Below are 14,930 nucleotides of genomic sequence, written 5' to 3' on the forward strand. Positions count from 1 at the left end.
GGAGGCGGAGCTCACCGGAGACTCCGTTATACCGGAGCGTAGTTTTCCTCTAACTTTCCCGGCAGGCGGCAGGCGGCAGGAGCTGTTAAGCGTTAAAGCTTTCGATTTCCACACTGCTCTTTCCTTTAGCTCAGGAGTCCCCAATCTTCGTAACTTTAAGACTTGTGGACTTCAACTCCCAGAATTCTCCAGGCAGCATAGCTGGCTGGAGAATTCTGGGAGTTGAAGTCCACAGGTCTTAAAGTTACCAAGCAGAATAATCCGAAAAGGTCCTACGCGAAACTCAACGAATACTGCAGGACACCGTTTTGGAGTCTGGCAATGAAGAGGCGCTTATTTCTTCAGCACCATGTTCCACGCTACGAAGCAGAGAATCCCCGGGCCGGTAATTCGGAATTTAGAAGACTTAGACTCGGTTCAGAGCATTTTGCTGCACAGGTAAAAAGACGTAAGGGAGAAGTATCAAAAATAGAGGGGCTTTTTATATTATATCTTTGTATACCACCAATACCTACGTGACAAAACCAATAAAATAAAATAAAGATTCCCGAGGCGGCAGAGTTTCATTTTGAAGGCAGTTCTTTTATCAGGCTGAATGCATACATTTATTTTGTTTGTTTGTTTGTTTGTTTGTTTTGTCAAGTACATATTTGGAGGTATGTAAAGGTATAAAAATATTCATATACATGATACTAGTAAAAAATAAATAAAAGAAGAAACATTAGGATAGGAGACGGAAGGCACTAGGTTCAAGTTTTTGAGATTCCAAGCATGCGATATAATTTAGGCAAAGTGATTAAACACCTAGGCGAAAGGCAAAGTGAAAAAAGGAAAGAAGGCTGTTAAGCGTTTAGCCTCAGCCTGATTTTAGAGTTTCAGGGAGGGGATTATTTTTGGAGAGGGGCGGAGCGTATTCTTGTCAGGTCTCTCAGCGCTTCTGCGGTCGCCATGGTTTCCCCAGCCTTGGCCAATGAGGACGCGGCAGAAGGGGATGTCCTGCTTTTTTCGGATTCCAGTGTCATGGCGGCGGGGGGTTTGTAGGGATCTCGGGAGAAACTGGGGGTTTTGCCCCCCTTTGTTATGGAGAAAACGGCGCTGCCTCGCCGCGCTTTTGAGATTCCCCGAGAGCCGTCGGCTGAGGATGGTGACGACTGTACGGGCGGAGTCTCGACTCAGAGTGGCGATTCCTGCTCTCCGTCTTTTTCCAGCAGTTCCGAGTAAGGAGAGAGTAACTTCTTTCTTTCTTTCTTTCTTTCTTTCTTCAAGTACGTATTGGTGGTATACAAAGATATAATATTTATATACGTGATACTAGTAAAAGAGAAATATTACGACAAGGAAAGGAAGGCACTTATGGTGCACTTATGCACGCCCCTTACTGCTTGTGCTGATTTCCGGAGGGCAGGGAGTTGGGATAGGAATGAATGGTTCGAAACTACCACCTTCCAAATCCGCTATTCTTTGTTGTTTTTAGAAACGCGAAAAAGGGTGGAATTGCAATTTTTCCCAAGGGAGTGCTTTTCGCCATCCCTCTACTAAACAAATAATTCCCTCAATACTGTCAAACCTTTTAGTAAGTCTACACTTCTATTTCTATTGGTTTTCCTCATCATTCCTATCACCCTTTTTCACCCACTTAGGACTGTATGACTGTAACTTCTTGCTTTTATCTTAAGATTTTTATTATTGATTTTTTCTTCATTGCTTATTTGACCCCTATGACAATCATTAAGTGTTGTACCACATGATTATTGACAAATGTATCTTTTTCTTTTATATACACTGAGAGCATATGCACCAAGACAAATTCCTTGTGTCTCCAATCACACTTGGCCAATAAAGAATTATATTCTACTCTATTCTTTCATTTGCCCCCATTTAGGAACTTTACTGAGTTAGGCTCTTTTAATCCCAACAACAAACTTGGCATGTCAGCATAGAAGTTATGTCTATGGAGATTTATTTTTATTTATTTTTATTTTATTTGTTTTGTCATGTACGTAATGGTGGTATACAAAGATATAATATTTGTATATATACTAGTAAAAGAGAAACATTAGGACAGAGGATGGAGGGCACTCTGGTAGACTTATGCATGCCACTTACTGACCTCTTAGGAATCAGGCGAGGTCAACAGTGGATAATCTAAGGGTAAAGTTTTGGGGGTTAGGTAATGATATTACAGAATCTGGTAGTGAGTTCCATGCATCAACTACTCGGATACTAAAGTCATATTTCCTGCAGTCGAGTTTAGAGCAGTTTACTTTAAGTTTGCATCTGTTGTGTGCTCATGTGTTGTTGTGGTTGCAGCTTAAGTACTCATTGACAGGAAGGATGTTGTAGATGATTTTATGGGCTATGTTTAGGTTGTGTTTAAGATGACGTAGTTCTAAGCTTTCTCAACCTAGGATTGTAAGTCTAGTTGCGTAGGGTATTCTGTTAAGATTCTCAGTCATCCAGGTCATGGTTGTCCCAAAGATGGTTTTTTTTTTCAAGAAGCAACTTGACTTTCTGGTTTTTCTTTCAAGACGTTTTTCTTCTTATCCGAGAAGCTTCGTCAGCTCTGACTGGACACGGTGGGGGATAGAAATATTGAAAATAGGATAATGCAGTCATTTTCTGTGTCTCTGGCAACTGGCAAGTCTTCATTTTCTCTAGCCTATTATATCTGAAAGAGTGAGTGGGAATTTGCCCCATCTATATTCTGAATGAATGACCTGTTAGCTGGGAAATAGTCACATTTAATCCCAAACCAATAGTTAAACACTAAATAAAAATTATACATGCTTTCTTCTCAGATCACCGATTTTGCTTTCCATTTATCAATTGTCCATCTTGAAACTTTGCTGATACAGGGCAAGGAATACATTATTTTAGCTATTAAATGTATACGCCGCCTGCCTCACTGTCAAGCATATCTGGATGAAGTGGAAACATTTCATCCAAAGAGAAGTATGTAGCAATAACCCCTATACTTTCAGATTAATCTAGTCCAGCTTCTAAGCAAATACAAGTTCACACATCACAGAGTTTACAGTATTTGATCTGCTGTGGAAAGAGTGCTACATTTCTTTCAATGATTAGCAGTCTGCAAAGATTTAACGTTTCTCCTATAAGACCTTGTCTTATTTTTAATTTTATTTTTGAACCCTGAAATAAGTGATTGGCCTTATTGCCATGCACTCAAAAGCCTGATTGAGCTTATTATCAGGGGATGTATAATTTTGGGGGAAATGGTATATGCAATACATAAGATTGAATTCACTATTGAATTACCCATATTTTTCGCTCCATAAGACGCAGTTTTTTTCCTCCCAAAGTAGGATGAAAAATCAGCCGCGTCTTATGGAGAGAAGATGCAGGCAGGGGGGGGGGAGGCGCTGGAGCAGAGGGTAGTTTAAATGGATTTCGTGCTCGTGTGTTGTTGCGGTTGAAGGTGTGTGTATGTAGTCATTTTAAAATTTCATTTTCAAATTCAGCCACACACACACAAAATTCTTAGTGCTCTTGCCTCCCTCCCCCCCAATAAAAATAGCCAATCACCGACCATTTCGGGTTCACATCTTTAAATGCGACAAATGCGAATCACTTGCTCAACTTTTTAAGCCGTTTTTTTCCTCTTTTCCGCCCCCCGGACCGTTGGCGCAGTCACAGCGAGGAAGACCGGGTGGGCGGGGTTCAAAGCGGAGGGCGGCAATCGCCGCGGTTCAGGGCTGGGGAAGAGGTCGCTTAGCGGAGGCGGAGGCCTGCGCAACTCCCGGGGAGCTCAGCCTCATGGATAAAGGCATCAAGAGGTGAGAGGTTGCAAGGGAGCGCGCCTTTGAGTCTTTGAGTTCTTTTTTCCAAATCCCGACTGCTGCTGCGAGGTTGGATCAATTTTTGCACACTTAGCCCCTTGTCCTTTGGGTGTCATGTAGAAGTGCTGAGGTACATTTGGGGCACAGCTTCACCATTGAGGTTTTTCCCCCCTCGACCCTCTGCCTATTTTAAAATAAATCTGAGAGACTATAAGCCTGAATTGTTGAGCCAATTGAGGTTTTTCCCCCCTCGACCCTCTGCCTATTTTAAAATAAATCTGAGAGACTATAAGCCTGAATTGTTGAGCCAATTGAGGTTTTCCCCCCCTCGACCCTCTGCCTATTTTAAAATAAATCTGAGAGACTATAAGCCTGAATTGTTGAGCCAATTGTTATTTTGTCTTAAATATTATTTAAAATATTTACATTTTTTATAGTCTTTCTTACTGGTATCCTGTATATAAATATCGTTATATCTTTTTTGGCTCAAAATATTTTTTTTCTATTTTCCTCCTCTAAAATCTAGGTGCGTCTTATCAGCAGGTGCGTCTTATAGAGCGAAAAATACGGTATAGGAAATGCTATCTTCAGTCTATTAATAGCGTAATGATACTTTGGAAGAGCTCTTTCTGAAGAAGCAAGTTATAGATTTTTCTTAGACTTTTGGTTACTACTGAAATAACAGGCTATTTCTGGAGTGGTCTTTGTCCAGATTTGGCTGGCATATAAATTGCATCATTTCTTGGACAGGGAAACCCTGGTACTCTGACACATTCCATAAAATTTACTGTAATGATGCTGCCTTTGAAACCTATTTATAAGCTGCATTTAATTTGGAAGCCCATCCTTTGGTGGATGACAGATTCCAGTACAATTAAAAGTGCTGGTAGTCACCTTAAAAGCCTGTTGGTTTGGGACCTGAATATAAATGGAATCATTTTCACCCATACAATAATATCTAGTAGAGAATGCATCCTTTTAAGTGTTGAAGCAGTGTGTTTCTATTAAAACACAAAAATAAGCCTTTCTGTTGCTGCTTCCTCCTTTGAATAGTATTCCATTCAAGATTGGATTAGAACCGACATACTGGCATTTAGACAAACTGCTAAGGCCTGATTATATTGGGAAGTGTTTGCAGATATGTAATAATGTTGAATTTCTAATTTGTAAAAGAATGTTGTTATGGTGAGTTTCACTTAAATGAATGTCATAGGTTATTATAATGCTCAGTGTAGCAGAATAGATTAGAAACCAATAAAGGAGTTTATATCTCAGGGTTGAAATGAGGAGTCCTCGATGATCTCTGAGCTTGGTTGGATTTTGTAGACATTTCATTATCCAAACTAGGTAATATTAGCAGTGTTAGTCAGTGATTTACCTAGTTTGGGTAATGAAATGTCTACAAAAACCAACCAAGCTCAGAGATCACTGAGGATTCCTCAGATTAGAATATTGTACGCCAACCTCAACAATATAGACTAATTTATATTTTAAAAATCATGATCATCACCATTGTTACCATGACTTATTTAGCTCTTTATGTTATGCCAAAAGTATTGATTGCAGTATAACAATGTCGTTTGGCGGGCCCCAGGAGAAGAGCCTTCTCTGTGGCGGCCCCGGCCCTCTAGAACCAACTCTCCCCAGAGATTAGAACAGCCCCCACCCTTCTTGTCTTTCGCAAATTACTTAAGACCCACCTTTGTCGCCAGGCATGGGGGAGTTAAGTTATCCTTTTCCTCTAAGCTATTACAAGTTATGCATGGTATGTTTGTGAGTATGTTTGGTTTTTTATAATAAGGGTTTTTTAGTTGTTTTTATTAATTGGATTGTTCATGTTGTTTTACCACTTTTGTTAGCCGCCCCGAGTCTGCGGAGAGGGGCGGCATACAAATCCAATAAATAATAATAATAATAATAATAATAATAATAATAATAATAAATGCTTTTGAAGCATCCAAATAGTAAATGTTTTGAATGATAGTTTCTTGGTCCTCTTCTGCACTTCATAACAGTTTTTATGTTAATTATAAATTATATACACTGTTGTTATTTTTATCTTAGTGACATTGAACCGGAGTGGCTGGATAGTGTACAAAAAAATGGAGAATTATTCTACCTAGAATTATCTGAAGATGAAGAGGAAACCATCCTTCATGACAATTCTCTTGCTAGATCTATGATGAGCCATGTGAGATTTAGTGAAAATGAAGCTGAAATTTTTCATGAGAAAGCTGTAAAAGACAAAAAGTGTGAACATAGATTGCAACAGTTTCCTAATTTATTAAAGAATAAAGGTCTGAGGCATTCTGAAAAGAAAAAAGCAAGTAGTAAAGACTGTGTCCATAATTATGGCCCAGCATCCATATTGAAACACCAATCTTGTCATAAGATGGGAGGTGTCAACCAACAACTATACAAAGATATCTACATTTATGTAAATCCACAGAAAGCTTCATATGCTGCAGCAGGGTACCAACAGGAGCTTCTGGAATCCTTAATAGGAATTGTCCATCAACCACCATGGCAAACAGCTGAAAAATATAGTCGGGATACTGAATCTAGAAGTACTAATGAAGAAAAAATTATAGTACATGGTTTGATCCCAGGAAGCTTAGCAATAAAGTCTGGGCAGATATTAATAGGTATGTTCAATATTTTATACACTTCTGAAAAAAACAGTATTGTGGAAGATGGAGGGATTTATTTCAATTTTGGTATTTGTCTTTTGATTAAGGATAACTCTTGATTGTTAACTAGAATTAAAGCCTTAAGCAACTGAGATAAAATAAACATATGTTATTGACAGCGAATTCCAATTTTAATAGAATGTTGATAATGATCTAAGGCAAAGGAGAAAATGAGTAATGCAGATTTTTTAATAATTTTATTTAAATCCAGATTAGCATTTTGGAAAGCATGCTATCTTATTCTAATATAGCAGTTGCTCCTTTTATAGGCTGGTCAGTTTTTACTTCTGTTCTAGCAAGATTCTTTTGACTCCAAATTGACAAGCGATTCTCAGCCCACCCATCCCCTCCCCAAAAAAACATTGTCTGAGAAGAAAATTACAGGTGAAACTCGAAAAATTAGACTATCGTGCAAAAGTTCACTTATTTCAGTAATGCAACTTAAAAGGTGAAATGTAATATATGAGAGAGACTCTTTACATGCAAGGCAAGATAGTTCAAGCCATGATTTGTCATAATTGTGATGATTATTGGACACATCTCATGAAAATCCCAAATCCACCATCTCAGAAAATTAGAATATTACATGCGATCAATAAAACAAGGATTGTACATAGAACAATATCGGGTCTCTTTTACATCAATTATTGAAGATCAGGATGCTTCATTAGCAGCCTTTAGCTCTTCTGCATTGTTCAGTCTCATGTGGTTCATCTTTCTCTTGGCAATGCCCCATAGATTCTCTATGGGGTTCAGGTCAGGCAAATTTGCTGGCCAATCAAGTACAGTAATCCCACAGTCATTGAACTAGATTTTGGCACTTCTAGCAGTCTGGGCAGGTCCCACGTCCTGCTGGAAAATTGAAGTCCACATCCCCATAAAGCTCATCTGCGGAAACTGGAAACTTCACACTGAACTTCAACCATCTTGCAGTGTGTGCCTTTCCATTCTTCTTCCATACTCTGGGTCCTTGGTTTCCAAATGAGATGCAAAAGTTTCCATCGTCTGTGTTGATTTGGGGAGCCACGTCATCGGCTGGTGTTGGTCCACTGTGCTTCATTGTCCAGAGTCAATGCAGCCATCTATCAGGAGATTTTGAAGCATTTCATGCTTCCTTCCACAGATGAGCTTTATGCCACATTGAGGCAGTAATTGGTGCAAAAGGGGCCCGAACCAAGTACTGAGTACATATGCATGCTTATATTTTTCAGATGTCCAATATTGTTCAATGTACAAATCCTTGTTTTATTTATCGCATGTAATATTCTAATTTCCTGAGATGGATTTGGGGTTTTCATAAGTTGTATCCCATAATCATCTCAATCATGACAAATCACAGTTTGAACTATCTTGCCTTGCATGTAATGATTCTCATATATTACATTTCACTTTTTAAAAGCAACAGTAAATCCTTGGAACAAACTTCCAGCAGACGTGGTAGATAAATCCACAGTAACTGAATTTAAACATGCCTGGGATAAACATATATCCATCCTAAGATAAAATACAGAAAATAGTACAAGGGCAGACTAGATGGACCATGAGGTCTTTTTCTGCCATCAGACATCTATGTTTCTATGTTTCTAAGTTGCATTACTGAAATAAATTAATTTTGCATGATATTCTAATTTTTCGAGTTTCACCTGTAGAAGATTTTGTTATCATGTCTAAAGCAACATATTTAGAATTGATAGTTGCTCAATTTATTTATGAAATAAATTTATTTATGAAATAAATCTTCAATGCATGCCATTCTCTGATATAAATCAGCCATTCTTAAGAAATATCCTATCATTTGAAATTTTATTTTGTTTGCTTCCTTAATGTTGCTTTTTCTTCTGTTTTCAGGAGATGCCCTTGTTGCAGTAAATGATGTTGATGTAAACTCTAAAAATATAGAAAGAATTTTGTCTTGTATTCCTGGTCCTATGCAGGTATATTTATGTTGACTTTATTTAAATAAGCATGCAAATGTTAAGTCGTTGTCAGGGCACTGATTTGCAGAAAAGAGCACATATTTTAGTCACTGACTTGGATGACTCTCGGGCTCTTTTTTGGTCAGAGAGGATAAAATGGATGAACTTGAAAATATAATATTTCATTTTTGTTTCTTTCAAGGTATATATGTTTAGAACAATGCTTGTATTCTGCTTCAGCAGTCCAGTCTACCTACTTACAATGCCACATATTAAAAATTAATAAGACAGGAATAGAGTCAAACAGAGACATTAAAACATTTAGCACTAAGCAGACATATTGTTGATTGAGCAATTAAGATGCGACCTTTGTCATTTCCCTTATTTCACTCTCCTAAACTGAAGAGATGCCCTTTTACCATTTGACATAGTTCCATAATCAGGTGCGATTATGCTGTAAATATAATTTACAGCCGGGGTCTCAACCTTGGCAACTTTAAGACTTGTGGACTTCAACTCCCAAAATTCCTCATCCAGCAAAGCTTTGAGTTGAAGGCCACAAGTCTTGAAATTGCCAAGGTTGGGGACCCCTGATTTACAGCAACTTCATTTTGGGCAAAACTCTTCTATATTTTGAAAATGGCACCGTATTCTCTGAATCAGTGCCTTAAAAACCTTAAGTAATCATAGCAATATAAGGACAAATGCAAAAAATGTACAGAAATAGGAATGGATGGTCAACTTTCATTTAAAGAAAATCAAATCATAAAGTTAATGAACCAATAATAACTACATTAAATGATATTTATCATAGTGAGACAAAAAGTATGAAGCAAAAAAGACATTCTATAGCAATTGATAGTCCTGAATATCACTTGCTGATTCCAAAATGACAAATGCATTTAACTTACTTAAACATTTCTATGCTCTATTTTAAAGTCTGAAAGCAGATTACATTTAAATTATACAGTTATGTTTACTTCAAGTCTTTGCTATCACTATTTACTTTTGCAGTTGTTAATAGTGAATAATTTTGATTCATTACTTATATTTATGAAAACTGTGGCTTACTAATCCTAGCTCTCTAGAAAACTACTACCTGTCTAGAAAACATCTCTAAAGATCAAAATTATACCCAGTGAAAATATTATTAATTCTTTTAACAGGTAAAATTTACATTCGAAGTAGCAGCATTTGAACCAACAGAAACTTCTCAGTCAAGGAGTAAACAGACAGAATTCTCTGAAAATAACTTGGTGAAGCTGCTGTGGAGACACCATAATGATGATTTGCAGTTCTCTGTGCAAAGTATACCACATATTGTAATGTATCTCTCACTTAACTTGGAATCTGATTCATCTGATGAGGTAGGAATATATTTCTAAAATTCCTGCCTTTCAACAGGAAAAGTGACCAATAATAATACAACCGAAAAAGCAATGAAAATAAAAATCATTTCCAAGAAACTCTGGGAACTAGGAAAAGAGCAAGAATCATATATAATTATAAGTAAAAGAGTGGCAAAATGTGGGGGTGGAATTAAAAAATGGATCAGCTTATATAGTCAGGAGAAACTTATAAATAGGCTGAGAATCTATAATTTAAAAGAGAAAAATTGCAAAGTGGGTTTTGAATTGGCTTGGGAGTAACTCTTTTATATTTTGAAATGCCAATATTATAATCTCAGTTTTCTGAATTTTGATGCAACAGACTTCATACGTAACAGAACAATAGTAACATTTCACAAAAGAGAGTGACAGCATAAGTATTGATTTACGTAATTTGTGTAATTTCACTTGGGGAGTGTGTGGGATAGCAGAGATCTATTTGATCCACTAAAGTGGAATTTCACCTTAGAACTTGGATTCAATAAGTCTCACAAAACATTAACATTTTTAACATGGCTTGCAATTATAAACTTTTTAATTACAAATGACTTTATTATAAAAATTTTAAAAGGGTTCAAATCATTTAATAATATATAGTTATAAAATCAGCAGTAATGAAATGTAGTAGCAAATTGTGTACACAAATTTCCAAATGAATCCATCCTTTATTCCTGAATGTGAAGTTTTTACAATACATTTCTCTGGTAGGGATTTTTAGATGAAATCAAGAAAGATCAATTATGGATTTTCTCATAATTTTCTTAACTGATATCCAAACTGACATTTCTTTGACAGCAAGAAATTATTTACCAATATCCCATATCAGAAGCATCTCAAAAAATAAAAAGTGTAAGAGGAATATTTCTCACGCTGAGTGACATACTGGAAAATATGACTGGGACACAAATAATTAGGCAAGTATTGTTCTTATTTAACACTTTTGCACCACCACCACCAGATTTCTGATCTTTTTCTTTACAATAATTGTATACCTTGGCTTTAAATTTGCCGTCCCTGATTTCTCATAAACCATGATTATTGAAAATTATTATCTATTTTTACAAAAAATAGGAAAAGAATATACTATATACCCCAAAATAGGCATCACAATTTTTTTTAAAAATCCACCAATCAAGTTGAATGCTGTTGAATATTATTAATGGGTTGCCAAGTTATTGTTATTTATATTTATATTTATAAAAAGAGCCGGGGTGGCACAGCAGGTAGAGTGCTGTACTGCAGGTCACTGAAGCTGACTGTAGATCTGAAGGTCAGCGGTTCAAATCTCATCACCGGCTCAAGGTTGACTCAGCCTTCCATCCTTCCGAGGTGGGTAAAATGAGGACCCGGATTGTGGGGGCAATAATGCTGGCTCTGTTAAAAAGTGCTATCGCTAACATGTTGTAAGCCGCCCTGAGTCTAAGGAGAAGGGCGGCATAAAAATCAAATAAATAAATAAATAAATATTTATTGTTAGTTTTTATATTTTAACAATTACAAAATTAAATTATTTAGGATCATAAGAATGGATTAAAGTTTGGGTTCGGGAGAACACCGAGAAGCCCCCCGGCTGTTTTAAAAGGTGACGGCCGGGCAGCGGCACCCAGCAGAGCGCCATTTTGCGATCTGTGGTGGGTTCGTAAGCCGAAAAAAGTTCATAAGAAGAGGCAAAAAAATTCCAAACCCCAGGTTCGTATCACGAGGGGTTCGTATCACGAGGTACCACTGTATTGTTTTTGAGCAGTAAAGATAGTTTTCTGAACAAAATTGCAAATAAGCTATCTCAGACAGTTCTCTTAAAACAGAGCTTTTATAAAATTGAACATTAAGTAATATGCTAATTTACATTTCCAAATTTTGAACTGGAAGAATCAGCAAATGTATGATACTTGTAAATTAGTTTCCACTCATATTTCCACTCATAAATTAGTTTGGTTAACAAAGAAAATATAAACAAGCTTACCATGGTTTCTTCCCTTTGGCAAGAGGGGTGGAAATTTTAGGAGGGATGATTGATTATTGACTATGGAATGATGGTAAATATATATTTAGATGTTGTTTAATATTGGGATGTATTAATTGGTAAAATTGGATTAGAATTTTAGAACTACAGTATATAGAATTACATAGGTAAAATTAATGGAAGGTACATATGATAAATAAGGGGTTTATGTTATGTACTGTATGATTTTATGACTTTGCATTATGAATTTAAAATATACTTGGAAATGTAGAAGATTGATGAAAGTTAATAATAGTAAATGCTAAATGCCTGAAAATTGGTTGAGCTTGAAAATATTGAATGGAATTATAAAAAAATATGGAAATATGTACTGCTCAAAAAAATAAAGGGATCCTAGATCTGAATGAATGAAATATTCTCATTGAATATTTCCACAGCAATATTCACAGCATGTGAAATTGACTGTCAATCAGTGTTGCTTCCTAAGTGGACAGTTTGATTTCACAGAAGTTTGATTTACTTGAAGTTATATTCTGTTTTTTAAATGTTCCCTTTATTTTTTTAAGTAGTGTATTAATTGATGCATGTTGTAAGCCGCCCTGAGTCTAAGGAGAAGGGCGGCATAAAAATTGAATAAATAAATAATAAATAAATAAATAAATTAGTGTTCAGATAGATTTTCATAGTATTATTAGATTACTATAATACTATGATAAATATTTTAAAAATGAAGATCTTAAAGCATGGATTTATTAAGAGTTGTGTTTTTGGTTTTGCTGGTTTCTTTAGAAATAGATTTTGGTTTTGTTTTATTAATTTCTTTTAATAAAAAAGAAGGGAGCTTTTTTCCTATTAATTACGAAAAGGTTGTATAAGGGTTATTACTTTCTTTTAAGAAGAATGTATAAGAAGGAGGAGTAGGCATGACGGCCTATCTGGATTTGTAAGAGGATAATGATATTAATTGAAATATAAAATAACAGAATAACATAGTGGGAAGGGACCTTATTCTGCCCCAGCACCGAGCCCCAAATAATTATGCAACAAGTTGTCTTGGGTGAGATCTGTGCTCAGGCATGAAAATGTGCCACTCAGACACTATACTTTTCCACCCACACCGGAAAAAAAATTAGAGGGAACATTGGTGCTGATTTGCCATCTGTTATGTTATTTGCATTGTCCAAGCTGCCTATTATACATATAGGAGAATAATAAAAAGAAACTGTTGGGAAGAATTTTAGCAATTAACTATTGCCTAAAAGTTAAAATAGGAAAGAAACTGAGTTTTTATGCATATACTAACTTACATTTATAACATTTGTGCAATGTTATAATTGCATGAGCATATTTTCTTTATTATTTTGTTGACTTTTTATAGTTCATCTATGTTTTTATGTGGGAAATTGATCCATGTGACTTATTGGAAGAAAGCTGACAAGCTGTTCATAATTGGCCTTCCAGCTGAAAGGTACATTTCTGTATTTTTCTCTCGTTAATTTTTTTTTGCTACATAATTTCCTCCCTTAAATTATTCATAAATATTTACTAAAATCAAAGGATCATCCTTCTAAGATGGTTGTTATAAAATATCTAGTCTCTTATCACATGTAACAAAATTAAAAACAATATTTTAAATATAGAACCCCCAAAATTAGTTCACATCCTTTTCATTTGATTTTAATCATACAGGATTGTGTGCTATTCTTTGCATACATTTTTTTTCTTTTCCTTTATATGCATTTATTCTATTAGAACAATTATCTAAAAGATTATTCTGGTTTTCTAGTGTACCTCTCTCTCAGCTAAGGAATGTGATTGCAGATGTTGTGAGAATATTGACATTCATGTACAATTCCTTGGATAGGTAAGCATTCCAGTTCTGGATATTGTAACTAAGCCTATGCCGGGGTGGGTTACACTTACTTTTGCCACCAGTTCGCATTGTGACATTTCATGCGCATGGTCTCATACAATTCTGCTATAATCAGCATAAAACACATTTGAGCTGTTCAGACCTACTTCGGGCAAAGGAATAAAGTTAAGCATAAACCTTGGGGTGGGGCGAAGGGCCCTTTTTCAAGTAGTAGCAGAGGGAAAAACTTCCAAACAGTAACCACAAAAAAAAGGGGGGGGACCTCCCCCCCGCCCCCCCAAAAAATATGTCAAAGCCCCCAGACTGGCACCTATTGAACCGGATCCATGATGCCATCATGACATCACCAGCAGGTTGCTACTGGTTCAAGTGATCCGGTCCGAATCGGGAGGAACCCACCCCTGGCCTATGCATTTAGTTTCAGTTGCATACTTGCATTCAGGGGTGGGCTGCTGCCTGGATGGGGAGGGGACACAGTGGGGTAGCAAAAATGGAGCTCCACCCCAGAGCACCCAGTTTGCACTGAAAGATGTTGAAAGAAAATGCAGGGCATCCTGCATAAGCCACGCCCACAGTGTGGCAGTAAAACTTTTGGTAGCCCTTCACTGCTTACATTGTTTAAAATATATTTGCAGGATTTCATTTTGATGGACAGATCTATTTATTCTCATGGTCATTTGTTTGTTCAAATATTTTTTATCCCTTATACCAGGGATGTCAAACTCAAGGTCCCAGGACCAGGTTTGGCCTGTGGAATGCTTAGATCTGGCCTGCAGGTCCACCCTGGAAACAGCAAAGGACTGGCCCCTGGCGCCTCTGGCAGTGAAAATGAAGCTTAGGAAGGTCATGTGTGGGCCCCCCCAAGCTCCATTTTCATTGGCAGAGGGTTGCAGGAGGCCGTCCCACCCAAAACTGAACTCAGGAGCCCGTTTTCACTGGCAGAGCACTCAGACCACCACAGGCATCCCCAACACGAGTGACGTCGTGCTGGCCCTTCCCATTCTGTCCTTGCCCACCCCAGTCCCTGAGGTTAAACACAACCCTGATGCAGTCCTTAATGAAATTGAGTTTGACTCCCCTGGTTTATACCATAGCCACTAAACAAAGTCTAAATAATCATGTCCATTTGTTCATATTACATATTACATTTCATGTAAGTAATATTGTCTAATAAAACATGGATATATTTAACTTATAAAGATTGTGCTTTTACCAGAATAACAGGAATCAGAGCATTTCATGTAGGAGAATGATTAAATTTAAAATAGCTTGTATTCGTTTTAAAAATGATTACAACTAAATG

General features: G+C 36.7%; 1 protein-coding gene across 3 annotated transcripts in view; it reads left to right on the forward strand.

Annotated features, from left to right (window-relative positions):
- Positions 1-347: 347 nt before the first annotated feature.
- The window catches only part of INTU (inturned planar cell polarity protein), a 31,130-nt gene continuing 16,547 nt past the window's right edge, over positions 348-14,930 (forward strand). Inside the window, exons 1-7 of one of the 3 annotated variants that reach the window (XM_070757695.1) lie at positions 348-438; positions 5,862-6,442; positions 8,336-8,421; positions 9,570-9,770; positions 10,587-10,705; positions 13,133-13,222; positions 13,541-13,618. In XM_070757695.1, coding sequence (XP_070613796.1) covers positions 350-438; positions 5,862-6,442; positions 8,336-8,421; positions 9,570-9,770; positions 10,587-10,705; positions 13,133-13,222; positions 13,541-13,618 — 1,244 coding nt within the window. In that variant the 5' untranslated portion in view covers positions 348-349. Of the gene's footprint in view, positions 439-1,000; positions 1,218-3,716; positions 3,795-5,861; positions 6,443-8,335; positions 8,422-9,569; positions 9,771-10,586; positions 10,706-13,132; positions 13,223-13,540; positions 13,619-14,930 lie in introns of those variants that run through there. The other 2 variants (XM_070757693.1, XM_070757696.1) reach the window with 2 other exon arrangements.

Source organism: Erythrolamprus reginae, chromosome 7, assembly GCF_031021105.1.
Source record: "Erythrolamprus reginae isolate rEryReg1 chromosome 7, rEryReg1.hap1, whole genome shotgun sequence".
NCBI classification, from domain to species: domain Eukaryota; kingdom Metazoa; phylum Chordata; class Lepidosauria; order Squamata; family Dipsadidae; genus Erythrolamprus; species Erythrolamprus reginae.